The sequence below is a fragment of the Heterodontus francisci genome, chromosome 1 (genome assembly GCF_036365525.1).
Source record: "Heterodontus francisci isolate sHetFra1 chromosome 1, sHetFra1.hap1, whole genome shotgun sequence".
Classification (NCBI taxonomy): domain Eukaryota; kingdom Metazoa; phylum Chordata; class Chondrichthyes; order Heterodontiformes; family Heterodontidae; genus Heterodontus; species Heterodontus francisci.
The window spans coordinates 43,955,062-43,970,418 of NC_090371.1; the positions used below are offsets into that span (position 1 = coordinate 43,955,062).

Genomic DNA, 15,357 nt, shown 5'->3' on the forward strand with positions numbered 1-15,357 from the left:
CCTCTAATGTTGGCAAAATGCCAGCGGAGGCGAGAGGCAGCCCTTAAGTCGCCTTTAATGAGCCACTTAAGTGGCTTAATTGGCCTCCTAGTAGATCTCCCGATTGCCACTATGCCCGCCGCGGACAAAATGGCATGGGGCAGGACAACGTCAGGCATGCTGCCCAACGCAAATCCACGCCATTTTGTGTGACCCCTGCCTCTGTTTCCATCTCCAAGGGCAGGATAAAATCCAGCCCAATGTAGGCTAATATTTCAGTGTAGTGCTGAGGGAGTGCTGCATTGTTTGAGGTGCTGTCTTTGAGGTGAGATGTTAAAGTGAATGCTGTTCAGCTTGTGTAGGAGAGCCCATGGCACTATTCAAAGAAAAGCAGGGGAGTTCCCCTCATGTCCTGGTCAAAATTTATCCCTCAACTAATAGATTATCTGGTAATTTATTTAATTTTCGCTTTGTGGGACCTTGTGTGCTGTGTTCTCCCTCCAAGCCAACAGTGATTACACTTCAAAAGTACTTGATTGGCTGTGAATCACTTTGGGATGTCCTGAGGATGGGAAAGGCTCTATCCAAATGAATGTTGTTTCTTTCTTTTAGATCATGTAACTAAGCACAGGCCTGGGAACCTAGACCTCCCTGCACTCTATGGCTAGTTCATGGCTAATTTCTCATGTCAGGAATGTGCGTCACGAATTTACATTTTAATGGTGGAAAATCCTGTGGGGGCTACTGACCACTGCATCCAAATTCCCGATATTTGCTGCTGACATGTATATCTGTGCACCAGCAACAGAAATTGTCAAAATATACTCTCAGACCTTTCATAGGATCAAAGAATGATACAACAAAGAAGGCGATAATTCATGCCATTGTGCCTGTGCTGGCTTTTTGAAAGAGTCATCCAATTAGTCCCATTCCCCTGCCCTTTCCCCATAGCCCTGCAAATTTTTCTCCTTCACGTATTTATCCAATTCCCTTTTGAAAGTTATTATTAAATTGGCCTCCACCACTCCTTACAGGTAGTGCATTCCAGATCATTTTTAATAATGACCTTTTGTTTAGTAATTTTCTAAGCTTAGTATTAAAGGGTGGGCTTTCCAAATCTTCATCATGATGAGGTACCAGGCTCGCTGCAAACACAAATCAGAACATTGAAGGAAGCCAACATCTACCCTTGACTGGAAAGTTTTCTCTGGAATATAGTAATTGCCTGTGTAACTGAACAGCACTAGTAACTTCGCTAAATGAATTTTTTTTTGTGCCCATTATGGTGAGGAAAAGGACCTTATTTTTGGCCATTTCAGACCCCTATTGCCAGCATGAAGCACAACATGTCAAGAATAGCACATGTATCTGCAGAGTAAAGGTCCCTCTACCACACCCCAATAACATGCCTTAACCCAACTCCTGGAGCACCCTCTGAAACACCAGTGATATTTTCGTTCTTGTGGTATCTGAGCTAAATGTCCTTTTTATGACCAGTTGTGCTGAATTATGTGCTGTGAGACCTCCTAGGAATTTTGTGAATGTTCTGCCCAGCACTTTGCTTTAAAAATGTCCTTAGGTGGTTGTGTTCTGTTAAGTTGTGTGTTTGGTTAAACCAGTTACATCGAAAATGCAGAAGGTACAATTTGCTCCACATACTTTATTAATGCATCTTAATAAAAGGTGCACAAACAAACAATCATTTGATACTAATAAAAACAAGAAATGCTGGATTCACTCAGCAGATCTGGCAGCATCTGTGGAAAGAGAAGCAGAGTTAACGTTTCGGGTCAGTGACCCTTCTTCGGAACAGATGCTGCCAGGCCTGCTGAGTGGTTCCAGCATTTCTTGTTTTTATTTCAGATTTCCAGCATCTGCAGTATTTTGCTTTTATCATTTGATACTGTCATTTCACACTGCACCTTATAACCAACAAACACATTCCTTGAGTAATTCACAGTTTTAGTTTTTAGTTTTAGAGATACAGCACTGAAACAGGCCCTTTGGCCCACCGAATCTGTGCCGACCATCAACCACCCATTTATACTAATTCTACACTAATCCCATATTTCTACCACATCCCCACCTGTCCCTATATTTCCCTACCACCTACCTATACTAGGGGCAATTTATAATGGCCAATTTACCTACCAACCTGCAAGTCTTTTGGCTTGTGGGAGGAAACCGGAGCACCCGGAGAAAACCCACGCAGACACAGGGAGAACTTGCAAACTCCACATAGGCAGGACCCAGAATTGAACCCGGGTCATTGGAGCTGTGAGGCTGCGGTGCTAACCACTGCGCCACTGTGCCGCTCGTGAAGTGAAGTGTTTGTGAAGTTTGTGAAGAACACTTTGTTTTGGGACATCCTATGAGTGTGAAAGGCACTACTTCCACCTCCATAACATAACCCACCTCCAGCCCTACCTTAGATCATCTACAACACAAACAAAAACAACAATCTGTATTTATATAGCACCTGTAAAATAGTGAAACATCCCAAGGTGCTTCCAAGGAATGTTATCAAACAAAATTTGACAGCGAGCATACATAATGAGATATTAAGGCAGTCGACCAAAAGCTTTGTCAAAGAAGTAGGTTTTAAGAAGCATCTTAAAGGAAAAAAAGAGAGTTAAAGAAGCAAAGAAATTTAGGGAGAGAACTCCAGAGCTAGGGACTTGCCCAATGATGCAGCAATCAGGGATGGCCAAGAGGCCAGAATTGGAGCAGCTCAGGTATTTCAGACAGTTGTGGGGCTGGAGGAGGTTCCAGATATAGGGAGGGGTGAGGCCATGGAGGGATTAGAAGACAAGGATGAGTATTTTAAAATTGAGACATTGCTTAACCATCCATGTCTTTGCCATCTCCAGACTCCATTATTCCAGTGCTCTCCTGGCCAGCCTCCCATCCTCCAGATCAGTAAAGCTCAGCTCGTCTGAAACTTTGCTGTGCCCATCCTATCCCAGATCAAACCCACTCACCCCTGTCCTCACCGGCCTATAATTTTTCTATGTTAAAGATGCTACATAAAGGCAAACGTTTTCATCTTGAAATTCAAAGGTTCAAGGACAAGTTACTAATTTGCTAAGCCACCCTGTGTTCTCCAGCAGGTAGGTTGGGTAACTCAGCATTGCAAGTTCATCACTCAGTTGGACCAGTTGATTTTCAACTCCCCACTACATTCGAGGCTCTTTGTCATTACTTTAGTGATGGCCGGTTAGCTCAGTTACAGCGTGGTGCCAAGGTCGCAGGTTTGATCCCCATATGAGCCATCAGAGGTTTACTTATATGATGATAGGGTTAGATGAAGAGGGATGAGAGAAGGTTCATATGCAGCATAAACACTGGCATAGACCAGTTGGGTTGAATAGCCTATCTCTGTGCTGTAGACTTGATGGAATTTGCCAGGATCTATTTATCATAGAATGTTAAAGCACACATGGCAACATTTTCAGACACACACACACATGCGCGCGCACGCACGCACGCCTCATCTATACCGCAGACTGGTACTTAATCCTAAAAGCTGACAATAGCTTCTTTGCTCCTGCTTTCTTCTTTTCCCTCATGTTCTCCCGAAGGCACTGGAGCACAATTCCATTGGCACTGATAGTCCTCCATTGCCTTACCCATTTCTCACATAAGCCAAGACAGTGAGTGTTGCCACACTTTTTAAACTGTAGGAAGCATCACAGCAAAACCGATCCCATTCTCACCAGACTCAGGCCATCATCCCTCTGTAGCTGCTGCCTGAACTGCTGAGTATTTCCAGAATTTTCTGCCTTTATTCTCATTCCGGCCTGATCTCTATCCATGCAATTCCCAACGGCAGTTGCTGGATAACCACCAATCACGTTAATAATGCTGGCTGACCTTTCACCCCCTCTCTGCAATTGATGGCTGGCATGGACACGATGGGCCAAAGGGCCTGTTTCTGTGCTGTATAACTCTATGACTAGCCCAGAGACTCTGCAGCTGATTTAAGAAACTCTGCTGCTACCCCTGGCTAAGATCAGCAAACTTAGCCAAGAGGGAAGAGCATAGCTGGGCATCTTTGGGACAGAGGCTTCTGTATGAAGATCGCACTGTTTAAACTCTTTAGAAACCACATATTGAATGGATTGTGGCTACGTTAAAGTCAGCTGTTATGTTGGAAAGTAATTTAAATCTCCATGGTGACAGCTTAGGCTGTTTTAAGCTGTCAGCATAACAGTTTACCTTCACATCCTGCCTAGAGGCAAAACAATGCCTCTTTAATGAAGAAATATTCCTGATAATCTGAACTGCTCCAGAGATACCGTGTTAGTTTGATGAAATGCGAGCGTGGATGCCTATAATGTGATTGATTACTAAGGGGTTAAATTTCAGGTGGTTGATTAATATCAAAATGATTAAAAAGTGCACTGGGTTTAAGTGATAGAAACCTGGTCTGATTCAGGAGCTTAGCTAAGTATCCTCACTTAGGACAGTGCATTCAAATGGTTATTAAATATTGTCAAAAAAATTCGATAGTATGATTTGTCACCGTAACATGTAATTGTTATGTAACATGTACCTGCCATAACAGGTTCAACAGAATCAGGGTATATCGTATTATGTTGAGATTTATGTTTGTGCAATCTCCCATAAACTCCCGATGGCTGAACTATATAGGCCACAAAATCCCAGCTTTGATGCCCAATTAGAGGCAAGTTCCCTGGTTCCAGCCGGAATAGCAGTCAGGGCTGTGCAATTGTCCTCAACACTCCGGAATAAGGGAGGAGAAAATCAGCCAGCACTCCCACTCCTGATTTTTTTTCCAGGAATCCCAGCTGGAAGTGCAGAGTTTTACCCTTTGAGTTATTTTCAGGTTTCACCGCACAAATGGAGCCTTCGCCTTTTAGGGGTAGGTACTTTTTAATCACACAAAATGCTTCTTACTCTTTTCCTGTAGATGTTCCCTTTCTGTCAGATTGTTAACTAATTCTGGTTTGTTATATAACATTTAATGCAGTATGACCTGTCCATTGTCAGTTCTAAAATGTATTGTTCTAGAAAACTGTCCTAAAAGCATTCTAGAAGTACATTACTTTTACTACTTGAGCTGTTCTGCTTCTCTCAGTCTGTGAAAATTAAAATCTCCCATTATAACCACATTGTTTTGCTACTTGCTTCCCCAATCTCCTTATTTATACATCCCCCAACTGCATCACTATTATTAAGCGGTCCATAGACAAGTCCTACCAGAGTCTTGCATCCTTTGCTGTTCCTTAGCTCTATCTATAGTGTTTTCACTGCCTGATTATTCTGACTGAAATCCCTTCTTTCTGCTGCCGTCACTCTAATGTATATAATAATTTCTTTTCTCTACCTCTCCAGTCCTAATTTCTGTAATCCTTTGTTATCCCAGAGGCCTTTATTCCATGCTGGGGAACAATTCCCAGGTGGCCTTTCCTCAGTGAATGTTGATGGCCTATTCAACTGTGGGCAGAATATTGTATCTGAGACTGATCCTGCTCTTATGTCCATACTTTCAGAAACATAGAAACATAGAAATTAAGAGCAGGACTAGGCCATTTGGCCCTTCGAGCCTGCTCTGCCATTCATTGTGATGATGGCTGATCATCCAACTCAGTAACCTGTTCCCACTTTCCTCCTATATCCTTTGATCCCTTTCACCCCAAGAGCTATATCTAACTCCTTCTTGAAAACATACAATGTTTTGGCCTCAACTGCTTTCCGTGGTAGCGAATTCCACAGGTTCACCACTCTCTGGGTGAAGAAATTTCTCCTCATCTCAGTCCAGAAAGGTTTACCCCATATCCTTAGACTATGATCCCTGGTTCTGGACTCCCCCACCATCGGGAACATCCTTCCTGCATCTACCCTGTCAAGTCCTGTTAGAATTTTATAGGTTTCTATGAGATCCCGCCTCACTCTTCTGAACTCCAGCGAATATAATCCTAACCGACTCAATCTCTCCTCATACGTCAGTGCCGCCATCCTAGGAATCAGTCTGGTAAACCTTCGCTGCACTCCCTCTATAGCAAGAACATCCTTCCTGAGATAAGGAGACCAAAACTGCACACAATATTCCAGGTGTGGCCTCATCAAGGCCCTGTATAATTGCAGCAAGGCATCCCTGCTCCTGTACTCGAATCCTCTCGCTATGAAGGCCAACATACCATTTGCCTTTTTTACCGCCTGTTGCACCTGCATGCTTACCTTCAGCGACTTGTGTATGAGAACACCCAGGTCTTGTTGCATATTCCCTTCTCTCAGTTTATAGCTGTTCAGATAATAATCTGCCTTCCTGTCTTTGCTACCAAAGTGGATAACCTCACATTTATCCATATTATACTGCATCTGCCATGCACTTGCCCACGCACTTAACTTGTCCAAATCACCTTGAAGCCTCTCTGCATCCTCCTCACAACTCACCCTCCTACCCAGTTTTGTGTCATCTGCAAATTTGGAGATATTGCATTTAGTTCCCTCATCTAAATCATTAATATATATTGTGAATAGCTGGTGTCCTAGCACCGATCTCTTTGGTGCCCCACTAGTCACTGCCTGCCATTTGGAAAAAGACCCGTTTATTCCTACTCTTTGTTTCCTGTCTGCCAAACAATTTTCCCCCTCGCAATACGCTACCCTCAATCCCATGCGCTTTAATTTTACACGCTAATCTCTTATGTGGGACTTTGTCAAAAGCCTTCTGAAAGTCCAAATAAACCACATCCACTGGCTCCCCCTCATCAGCTCTACTAGTTACATCCTCGAAGAATTCGAGTAGATTTTTCAAGCATCAGAGTTTCTGATTAGTGATCCAGAGCAGGCACCAGGGATAGCTTTTGTTCTTAATCCTGGCACAGAGGATAATTGTTACAACCTTGCTGCACTCCAACTAAAATCTGCTCACTCAATACAAACTGACAATTGAACGTGGAACATTCTTGCCTGAATGTTACTGAATAAATGTTGAGCCATCAACAAAGACTTTCGTGTGAACTTAAGTATCAGTTTGGTTCAACTGAGAGCACCGTTAACTAAAAGATCATTATAAGGCTCTGTGAATGTGTTATTTGGAAAGGAATTTAAGGGTGGCATTTTATGATCAGTTTTTAAAGCACAATAAATGTATTTATGTCATGGGAGACAAATGAAACTAGTTTTTGAAGCTAATAAGTGGTGGAGGAATGACTGAGCAGAATGGTGGAATGTTGGTGAGGTTGTTTATGTTTTGGTCCTGCCCTTATTTCTGTTGTTGGTACATTGTGTGGTGCAATGGAATGATCATGATGTCGTAAATGTTTTTAATGTTGAATAAATCCAATATAAAAAAAAGGCACCATGACCTTCTGAGTCATGAAGGTCATGGGTTCAGATCCATTCCAAAACTTCAATATAGAATCGATCTGACACTTGAGTGTCATAATGAGAGGTGATGTCTTTTGGGTGACATATTAAACTAAGGCTCCATTAGCCTGTTAACGTGGAGTTAAGAAAAAATTCGTAGCACTATTTGCGGAATTCACCTGGTGTCCTGGCCAACATTTATCGTTCAATCAAAAAAAAGTAGATTAATTGGCTGTTTATCTTATTTTGTTTGTGGGACCTTGTACATATATTGATGTACATATATTGGCTACTGTAATGATGAGACTCCAAAAAATAATTCACTAGATACCAAGATTTAATAAGGTTATATATAAAGTTATTTCTTTTGATGTGATACTGTTTGTCAGTCCTGTGGAGGCCATTAAATGTATACATGAGTCATCAGCTGCCTGCCAGAACATAAAAGCACCTAAAATCCTGTCACTCGATTTCAGACAGAGAGACTGAGAGGGTAGGGGTGCATGGAGTTTACAAACAAAGAGTAAGTGTTAACCCTGTCACATATGTATTTGGGTGGAGAGAGATTTCTTTATTACTCAGCAGGTTAATTTAAGGAGTATTAGTTGGATCCTATAACTTTCCAATTAGGCAGGTTCTGCCATCCTAATGAGGGACAATGAGGAGATTATGGGACCCTTTTGTCTTGCAAAGCAGTGCCTTTATTCTGCGGGTGTCACAAAGGTGTTTCTCAGTCCTCAGAATGGAGTTACTGTGGCTGATAAGTTTATTCAGCCAGCGGAATAGTGTCGAAGTGGAAAAGAATGAGGAGTGTCAATGCTCGTCGGAGCGGTAGAGGGGTCAGAGAAGCGGAGCGGCCTAAATTAGGCTCATCAATCTGTCCATTAATGCAAAGCTTCTCTCCATTGTTGGGCAGCCTGTAAAGCTGTCATTTGGTGGCAGTTCAGAGTTTCAATGCCGAGCTGTCTGTGACACTCTCTCCTCTCCCTTTCTCTCTGTTGATCAGACTGCCACCTCACGCACCCCCTTCATCTGTAGGGAAAGACACTGCCTGCTCACAGTAGTCTGGCTAATTAGGCTTTACCCATTGTATGCTCAAACAAAAGGTAAAGGAAATTAAACCATATTCATTCATTTTTACATTCCCCTCCAAAAAATAAAACCAGAAGCGATATTTTATTTTAAAGTTGTTAGTCCATAATTTTTGCTATTGTTACCTACAGTGTGGTAAGATTTTCTCGTTCCTGGCGCTAGGGTGTTTAAATAAAAAGGGAATAAGTTGTTTGAATGACTGCAGTTGCTTGAATGTTTCTTTTTCCTTAGGCCAATGCAGCAAACAAGTTCAGTTGAGGAGTATTTGATTTGCAAAGTGGCAGAGGCCATCTGCCTTAGTTTTGAGGAACAGCGGACTGTCATTTACAATCCGTTTGTCAGCGAGTTCCTTTGGCCATTGCACGTTTCCAAATTGTACGCTGTGCTGGATGAATTCTACAGTTTCCTTTAGCACCCCTTGGATATAATGTGCTTCTAACTTGGCCTAGAAAGTGTAACCATTCTTAAATATTTCAAAAAATGTCCCTTGTGCAAATTGATATAATGACTACTCTAAAATTAAGCTCTGGGCAGCTATTAATTGTTAATGGGGAAACACAGGACTACTTTAATGCAATTTGATTTCTGTGACATAAAACCATTTTAATTGCAGCTAGTAACGTATTAATTAATGATTCATGACTCAACCTCCATGATATTTCAGGTCAAGTATGGATCAAATTGTTGCACTGTTGAGCATGTAATCCAACGCTCAGTTTTTCTAATGGCTTTGTGAAGCTGAAAGTATTGTCAAATATTTATAATGAAAAGAGCTGTATATATCACCCAGAGGAACACGCAATCGAAGCCCATTTCTTTCCTGAGTTTGTGAAAAGATATTGTTGCCTGATAAGGTGTTCTGCAAGACAAACTTTACCTGGTTTAAAACTCCACTGATGTTTACGATGGTATCATTGAGAGGCAGTCATGCTATTCAGATGTGCTGCATTGTAAAAAGTAGATTTGTCCCTCTCCTCCACACTTTGTCCCTGCAGTACACTATTTTCTGGTTGAATAAGTTGGGAGACAATACTCTCCCTGCCTAATCTGGACACCAGGAGGCACACAACGGCTTGAGATAGCGTACAATCCAATTTATATTATGTTCTGGAAGAAAAAACATCCAACCTTCCCCATCAAAACCCGTGTAGAAACCATATTGGTAGGCACTGATTAATTGGTGCTATCTCATCAGGCACAATATCAGTAAGCATTATATTGGGAGGCATCGTATTAATGGGCAACATACAGGAGGTGTTATATAATGGGTGCTATATCAGGTCACAATAGGGACTATATCAGCAGACACTATATCAACAGAGGTTTATTGAATATGCACTAGAAGAATAGATACTGTATCAGCAGTTGCTATATCAGTAAGGGATGCATCATCACATGTTACATCAGTAGGTGCTCTATCAGAAGTTCTATTAGCGGTATATATGAAATCATTATGTGACCAAGCACTACATATACTACAGTGCAGACTTTTTCAGTGCATTCGCTTGTCTCCGTTCTTTAACTAAGAGTTTTGCAACATAATTTCTCTCAATGACTGCTGTACTTCAGCCAAAGTGGAAAACTCACCCTAATTTCTAAATTATTATCATTATCGAGACATCTTTACAATCCAAAATTGGCGACTGTTTTAAGGACCACAGGGTCAGGTTTCCAGCTATATCCGCGCAATCTAGTCAGAACTAGTGCAAAGGATGATGGAATTTTAAACGTAAGTGAGTTATGCCAAAATTCAGCTATATTTGCGTTGTCTATGATCTTTCACACTGCTTCAAGTTTCAATTTGCCCGGATCAGACCCCGCCCACAAAACTGCCCCCCCCCCCCCCCCCCCCCGGGTCGTAATTGCTAGATTCTGCCAATTGCACTAATTTTCTAATGCATGCAGGCACTAGACGGCACATTTTAAAAGTTTTTTTCATATCAAAAATTATTTAATTTTCTAAGAACCTGACTAATGTACACTGAAGGAACTATTAAATGATTCAGTATAGTTTGTTAAAGTCATATTCAGTGATTTTAAGTCAAGTTACTGAAAGGTGGAGGACTGGGAACTCATTAAAAAGGCTTGTTTTGGTGATAAATGTATTTTCAGCTTTATCAATAAAACTACACCAGGGTTACCACTCTTAAATACGTCAATCATTTGTTTTAATGGATAGGGGAAAAACAAGGAAACAACTACATTCTGTTATGCTGTACGATTGCTCTAGTTCATGGAAGATTTTACAATTGTGATTATGCAAATGAATTTTAGCGGAAACTTGAACTGTAACCTGACAAGCGCAATTTCAGGCATATTTTGGGCGCAATTTCCCAAATAGCGATCAAAGCGGAAACTAGGGGTCCATGGCAATATGGTGCTCCTCCCAACACTGCTATCTAAATGCAAACTCCAGTTATATTTATGCATTTGGAATTTTTTTTTTTTGAGGTTGTTTCGAATTGGGTGCAAAAAATTATGTTTGATCTTTTGGAAATTTTAACAGTGTTCTTGCATACAACACACTTTGGGAATAAACCATGTAACCTTGTGATTGGAATCTGTGCAGAAAGAGATTAAGTGAAGGTACTGGACAAAGTGAAACGCTTTATAAAAAGTGTCGCTGATTATATCAGTTGTTATAAGCTCAGGGCAGCTCTGAGAAGAGAGGGAGGAGCCTAGCGTTGTAGTTGGTGCTTTCGTATTCCTTGTCCTCCCACTAAACCTGCCTACATTTCACCGCGCGTCACTGCAGAGTGCTCTGGAGACTGAAATCTGATCTCCCTTAATTTTCTCTTTCTTTCCCTCTGCCACTGGCAGTTAAAGTCTGCGAGCCAAGCTTTCACACACACTCACTCATACACAGCGTAGTCAGCAAAGCAAAAAGTGCTGGTACACACACACACACAGAGGACGGACCGAGCCAAGCAGCACCTCTAGAGAACACAGTGTACAACCCTGATTTTTTTTAAAACTCTCCAGCCCTCACAATCCAGGAACTCTCCTTGAAGACAAGAAGCAGCACTGGGCACAAGAAAACAAAATTCATTTTGTTTAAAAGCTGAGAGGCGCAGGAGGAAAACTAAAGAGAAAATGCAAAGAAAATCTTGGTTAAAAAAAAGACACACAAACTGATGAGTAAAGGATTGGATTCACAGGCACGGAGCGGCTCTTAAAACTGAATTCAAGAGATTGCCATCTCTGGATAGGTTGACAAGCACAAGTTTGCAGTGTTGTGCTTCATGCTGGATTTACAAATGACTTGAATATTCCACCAAATTCTTTACTTCTCATCGTTTTTAATACACTCGAGGAAAACCTTGAACTTGATGCTGGGGGACCTGAGGGATTCCTGACTTGAGTCCGAACTTTTTAACTTGGGAGCATCAGTGTGCGGCTACTGGTCAGTAAAGTTCGATTCGCTTTCTGTCGGTTTCTCTCTCTCTCTCTCTCTCGTTTTCATCTTAATGGAAGGACGATTGATTCTAAGATCAGTTCATTGGTCTTGCCTTGGGGTGAGGGGGGGGGGGGGGGGGGGGTGGGGGTAGAGCTCTGTAGCGCATCCCTTGGGGGAGCAGCTATGAGCCAATTAGGGGTGTATGATATCTGGAGACAGAGAGGCGTGTGGAGGAGGGCTGGGAAATTACTGCACGGGTTCACTCAGAAACGCAGCAGGAAAAGGGGGGAAGATTGTAAAAGAGAGCGAGCTAGTGGACCAGACACTGACTGACGAGGAGTGGATTCTGTGTGTACATGTATTTATATTATATCTACATAACACCACTGCAAACTTTGTTCTGTTGAGTCGAGGTGTTAAAAACCATAGCTCATAGTATGGAACTACAGGCAAAAGAGTTTGTCCACTGAAATTAAAGCCTGGAATATAAAGTTACCATTGGCGGTCAAAGCATTAAGTATCATTTTCATTTGATCCCAAGTCGTTCAATAATCGGAGGTTAGATTTTCTTTTTTAAAGAAAAAAGTCATGTTGCTGGACAGCGACTTGGCCACTTTTCTGAGTTATGGGTGAAGTATATATTTTGTTGCCATCTGTATTCCACCTCTCCAGAATAAACAAAATAGTGTTGCTGTTGAGCATCTCCAAGAGGACTGTGCAATGATTAACTGAAATGTGTGAGCTGCTGGCTTGATCCCAGGCTGTAACTCCCTCATTGATTTATTTACTGAACTTTGGAGGCGGCAGTCTGTACTGGAAACCCTAAACCCCTCCCCCCCCCCCCCCCCCCCCCCCACAGTGAGCTTTTACTTTAGCTTATGTTTCAAATTGAAGAACTTCATTGGAACATCTGAAGCTCCGGCATTGTGTGAGATATGGGTGCCCTGGCGGATTGGTGAATAGATTTTGTCAGTGAATATTGGTCGCCCTGCTCCTTGCAGGTTCACCCTGACCCAGGTTATTGTGGTCCCCAGCACTCCCCTCCCCTCCTCAGTGTTAGTGCATGGCTGTCAGGTTACTGTAACAACATTTAAAAATCCCCAAAGAAGTCAGTATAACCATTTGAGAGTCTCTGTGGGTTCTGAAATCCCTTTTCTGGTCTCCACTGCCCACTTGCAGATAGACGTGAGTTTGAAAAACGCGATTTGGGAAGAAAAAAAGAGAAAATATTCTGGGAATTCGGCTAATTGTCATATCGTTTACACCCCGTCACCAGATGCCTCAAACACTTGGCAAATGCTACCGGAGAGGAACACGTTTGTTTGAAACTTTCAGTTGCAGAATTCTGTTCAGTTGCAGTTTGATTTAAAGTTGCAGTAAACCCGGGTGTTCAGAGCCGGAATGGTGCGGGTGCCAGCCTGAATTTTTACTGGGTTCAGAGTGAGCTCTTGCAAATGCTCATCATCCTGACTTTTTAATCTGTTGTACTTTCCGGAAGGGAATTGTTTTGGGAGCCATTGGAGTAATGTTTGATCTAAAAACAATTAGAAATGTCCAAATTCCTTGCATAAATGGGTATCTAGAGCGTGATAGTAAATCATCATAAACAATCCACGAGCAATCATGCAGGTCTCCCTCCCTTATCTCTTTGCTTCTCAATGCTCTGGTGGTGTTCAGGATCGGTCCCACCAGTGTAATGATAACAGCGGCTCTGGACGGCCCTCTGCAGTCACTTCACTGCTGTGTGTCCAGGACGCTGCTGGCAATTGGGGAGCCAAAGTCTTTGCTGAGTATGAATTTTGCAGATGTAACTTTTCCCACGAAGGGAGCAATCAGCAATAATCCCTTTCTAAAAGTGACCTACTGCCGTTTATAAGGTGTTTAACTTTGTACCAGCGTGGGTGACGAGCCCCTGAGACCTCGGTGCTATTATCTGAGCAGGGTGTAGGACACCCTCCCATTGATTGTGATACACGATGTGCAAGCGTTGGCGATATCAGCCCTTTAGAGACACTCATCACATTGAGAAGTATTAACCCTGTCAGCACACTGGTAGGGGTTGCACGTCCGTTTAAAATGCAAATATTGCAAACTGGTTTAGTTTTTTTTTTGTAAAACAGTTGAAAATACACAGCAGCTTAGCCAAATATCAGAAAGGGGGAAACGTCCTTTAATGGGTTCGGGTCCAAACGCTTTTGGTCAATAATGGTTTTGGGAGGGTGACGTGTTCTGAGTCGTGTTCTCTTAATTGTATATTGGACGGTAACATTTTTTGGAAAAGAACTTAAAATGAATGCACAAATGTGAAAAAAAAACAAATGTCAAATGTGTTTGAAAAAAATGGGTTAACGTTTTGGGTGTGACACTGACTCAAAACACTTATCATCCACCTAAAACCATTAAACTGAAAGGTCTATAGCTGTCGATGGAAGGATTGTCTGACCTTTCTCTTCCAGATGTTGGCCTGACTCGCTGTGTGTTTCCAGCATTTTTATTTCAAGAACTGCACAGAATCTATGTGGTGTACATGCTTTGTGTGATGGAAAATGTATGTTCAGAAACTTGTAAAAAGGAGCTCAGTGTTGAAGAGACTAAGACCTATTTACTCTGCTCAGCATATTTCAACTCCCTAGTGTAGTATTCAGCCTTACGGTTACACAGAGTGCCATTCTTCTTGATGTACAGTGCATTCCTGTGAGACTCTTTCTACAATATTGTACACATTTATTAGCGATGTAGAGAAGTGAATGTGTGCTGTAAGCAGAAAAAGAGGCATGTGTGTAGAACAAAGAAAAACCTGCCGTCGTCACAAAAATGAGACTGTTTCGGGCACCTGAGATTGATGGCATTGACTGTGTTAGCCTGAGCTGGTAAATGAATAATTAGCCAGTTAGCAGCTCATGGTATGTGGAGCTGGGCTAAAGATTGCAGAATGATTCACCTCCAGAAAAGAAAAGGACCCTTATTACACACTGAGCTAGAAGCAGCCTTCCTGTGGATGAACATCAGGCAAATGAGTCTTAAAAAAAAGCTGAGGTAATAAACTTTCCATAGTGAAAGATGTTTTAGCTTTATTTTAAAAAAAAATCCACAGCACTTTTCAAGATTGTTTTTCCTCTTTTCTGAATACTTATTAATAAACTAGATTTAGCGAAAGGTCAATCCAAAGAATACAAATTAATCAGTTATGGCCTCGGCAATGAGTTTTTCAAAAGAAATGAAACTTATTTTTGTTTGTAGTCTGGCCTTGAAAGGGTTAATGTGTAACATGTATACATACATCAACAGAGTAACCTGTATCGACAGAAATAATGTGTTACCACAAAATGTGAAAGAAATTCTGTACTCGAGAATGACCAACTCACTGGTCATTTCAACAGTTACCATTAGGCACATAGGTACCCTTGCAGTTAGATGGAGGCTTCTCTTTGCGCTGGCTCAAAATTTTAATATCTTTCAATATGCTTTGGTGGTATCTTCCTTTTCTCAATTTGCAAAACCGTTTAAAAGCATGTCCCCTTGTCAGTCTGTGGTACACCAACCAATCTCCA

The 15,357-nt window shown here is 41.8% G+C and overlaps 1 protein-coding gene across 8 annotated transcripts in view; it reads left to right on the plus strand.

The window, feature by feature from the left end:
- Window positions 1-15,357, plus strand: part of LOC137369084 (fibroblast growth factor receptor 3-like) — a 262,049-nt gene that overhangs the window by 19,394 nt on the left and 227,298 nt on the right. For 5 of the 8 annotated variants that reach the window (XM_068029689.1, XM_068029696.1, XM_068029760.1 and 2 more), the window contains exon 1: window positions 14,761-14,842. The exons of 1 other annotated variant lie outside the window; for it this stretch is intronic. In XM_068029689.1, the coding sequence (XP_067885790.1) occupies window positions 14,805-14,842 (38 nt within the window). In that variant the 5' untranslated portion in view covers window positions 14,761-14,804. Of the gene's footprint in view, window positions 1-11,149; window positions 11,813-12,717; window positions 12,735-14,760; window positions 14,843-15,357 lie in introns of those variants that run through there. 2 more of the 8 variants (XM_068029727.1, XM_068029752.1) reach the window with 2 other exon arrangements.